Raw genomic sequence first — 2681 nt, forward strand, 5'->3', positions numbered from 1 at the left:
GAACGGGAGACCCCGGAGGCCCTCCTCCCCCCCCCCCGCCGGGGCCGCAGATGCCGCCACCGATGCACGAGCCTCTGTCGCCGCAGCAGCTGCAGCAACAACAGGACATGTACAAGAAGATCCCCTCGCTGTTTGAGATCGTCGTGCGGCCGACCGGGCAGCTGGCGGAGAAGCTGGGCGTGAGGTGGGTGTCACCATCTCCAGGTAGCGGGGAGAGGGACGGGGACGGCGGATTTTATGTGTCGAACGAGGGGCTCTGCCCTAACGCTCCGCCGCAGCCGCTGACGGTGGGCGCAAGCACTTAGAAAAGAGGTTTCTCTCCATTTTGGGGGCCGGCGCCGGTGCTGCCGCTCGGAGAGCCCCGGGTCCGTCCCTCCGGAAGCGGAGAGCGCACGTTAAAGCGGATTTTCTTCTTGTTTTCTCTTTCAGGCACCCAGGTCCGCCTCCCCCCAGGTTCCCCGGGCCAGGAGGACCCCCAGGACCAATGCCTGGACCCATGCACCCCGACATGCATCCCGACATGCACCCCGACATGCACCCGGACATGCACCCGGACATGCACCCCGACATGCACCCGGATATGCACCCGGACATGCACCCGGACATGCCGATGGGCCCGGGAATGAATCCCGGCCCTCCGATGGGTCCCGGCCCCCCCATGATGCCCTACGGACCGGATGATTCCCCCCACTCCGGCATGATGCCGCCCGTCCCACCGGCGCAAGGTTTCTATGATAATTTCTACCAGCAGCAAGAAGGTCTGGAGATGGATCACGGCATGATGGGAGACCCAGGTACGTCCCGAGGATCTGCCGGGATCGGCTCTTAGGTGCTTTGCCGGACATGCCGGCTCGGAGACAGGTTGTTCCCGGGATGCTCGGCCACAGTGGCAGGCCGAGGGGGGGGGAAATTGGGTTGTTTTTCGCGGCTTTGAGATTTTCTTTTAACACGTGATGATCTTTCCTCGGCAGAAGACTACGGTGGTTACGAGGACATGGAAGGGCCTCCGGGAGAGCACATGTTCCCCGATCCGTCCTTGGATCACGATGCCTTGTGCGAAGGAGGCCCGCCCGGCTTACCGAAACCGCCGGGCAGCATCCCCGATTTCATGCCGTCGGCGCAGAGAGCGCTTTACTTGAGAATCCAGCAGAAGCAGCAAGAGGAAGAGGAGAGAGCTCGGAGACTAGCCGAGAGCAGTAAGCAGGACCGCGAAAATGAGGAAGGCAAGTTAGCAAAACACGAGGGGGGGGGAGGATAATTTGGATCTCCTTCGGTTTCTAGTCGTCGTCCCCCCCCGCCCCGAGGTGTCATCTGCGAAAAAGAGGGGGCCGTCGGAGAAACGGGGGTGTCGGGGAGGAATTCTTTAGGGAACAAGGGGTGCTGAGCGCCTCAGAGAAAATCCCCGGCATCGAAAGAGCGCGTTGCTGGTGAAGGGAGGGGAGCAGGTCTGCCGAAGAAATGGGAACGGCTGGCCAGAAGGCGAACGAGATAGGGTTGCTGGCTTCGATCGCGGTGAAGCCCGCTGCAGACAGGAGGAAGAGGAAGAGAGGGATGCTTACGGCTCTCCGGTAATTTGCGGGGGAAAAAACGAGACCGGGGAGGCCGAGGCTGTCAGACGTGGTCCCCCGTTTCGGCAAAACAGAGGGAGGGTTGGGAATTTGAGCAGCGTTGAGTTGAGAGGGGAGAGGGGACGCGTTTTGGGGACCTTCTCATCGGCGTGGCGGCTTGACCGTGCTTTACTTGCCTGTTAGCGGCTGCTTCCTCTTCTCCTTCCTCCCAGGCGATACCGGTAACTGGTATTCCAGCGACGAAGATGACGGTGGAAGCAGCGTCACCTCCATATTGAAAACCCTAAGGCAACAAAGCTCCGGCAGACCTCACGCCCAAGCCTCCCACGGAGAAATCGGGCCACCCTCCGGCGTGAGCGACCCTCGCCTGCAAAAAGCCCAAGCAGGAGGGAGCGGTCGTCCTGCTGACCCGCGTTTACGAGATCCCAGGCTTTCCCGAAACGCGGACCTTTCCGTCCCGTCTCTCCCCGGGGATTCGGGACCCACCGACCCCAGGCTGGCGCGACACATTCCCTCCTCCGCCCCCAAACCAGAAGCTCCTCATTCCAGCGTCGGCGGCGGTCAGAAACCCCCCCTGCTCCCCGACGAGGAGGAAGGGGAAAGGGCTCTACGGGATAAACCGGTCAACATCCCCCTAGATGCTCTCCCGGGCCATTCCCTGCGGGATCCCCGCTCCCAGCTGCAGCAGTTCAGCCACATCAAAAAAGACGTCGTCCTCAACAAACCCAACTTTGCCCGGATGATCCTGTGGAGCCCAGAGGATCTGATTCCGCTACCGATCCCAAAGCAAGAGTTTATTCCCGTCCCGGCTGCCCTTCAATCCATGCCTACCCTCGATCCGCGTCTTAACAGACCCCAAACGGGTCTTTCCGATCCCAGGCAGAGGGGGGGAACGGCGCCGGGGGACACCGGTTCCTCTTCGGGTACCGGTCTCCCCGATTTCGAGCTCCTGTCGAGGATATTAAAGACTGTGAACGCGGCCGGCAGCCCGTCTTCCAGCCAGAGCGACAAACCCAGCGACCCTCGGATGCGGAAAGCCCCCGCCGATCCCAGGTTACAAAAATCTGCCGAAACGGGGGTTTCTAGGGTCCCTAAAACGGCAGAGACGGCTTC

General features: G+C 61.6%; 1 protein-coding gene across 1 annotated transcript in view; it reads left to right on the forward strand.

The window, feature by feature from the left end:
- ZC3H4 (zinc finger CCCH-type containing 4) overlaps window positions 1–2676 on the forward strand; it is a gene marked incomplete at its 3' end in the record, with an annotated part of 11211 nt that extends 8535 nt beyond the window's left edge. Inside the window, 5 exon segments of the mRNA XM_009275261.2 lie at window positions 1–7; window positions 10–184; window positions 430–794; window positions 972–1223; window positions 1781–2676. The exon segment at window positions 1–7 is cut by the window's left edge and continues 165 nt beyond it. Of these exon segments, the coding sequence (XP_009273536.2) occupies window positions 1–7; window positions 10–184; window positions 430–794; window positions 972–1223; window positions 1781–2676 (1695 nt within the window).
- Window positions 2677–2681: the final 5 nt, after the last annotated feature.

Source organism: Aptenodytes forsteri, unplaced genomic scaffold (genome assembly GCF_000699145.1).
Source record: "Aptenodytes forsteri isolate BGI_AS27 unplaced genomic scaffold, ASM69914v1 Scaffold1105, whole genome shotgun sequence".
Lineage (NCBI taxonomy): Eukaryota > Metazoa > Chordata > Aves > Sphenisciformes > Spheniscidae > Aptenodytes > Aptenodytes forsteri.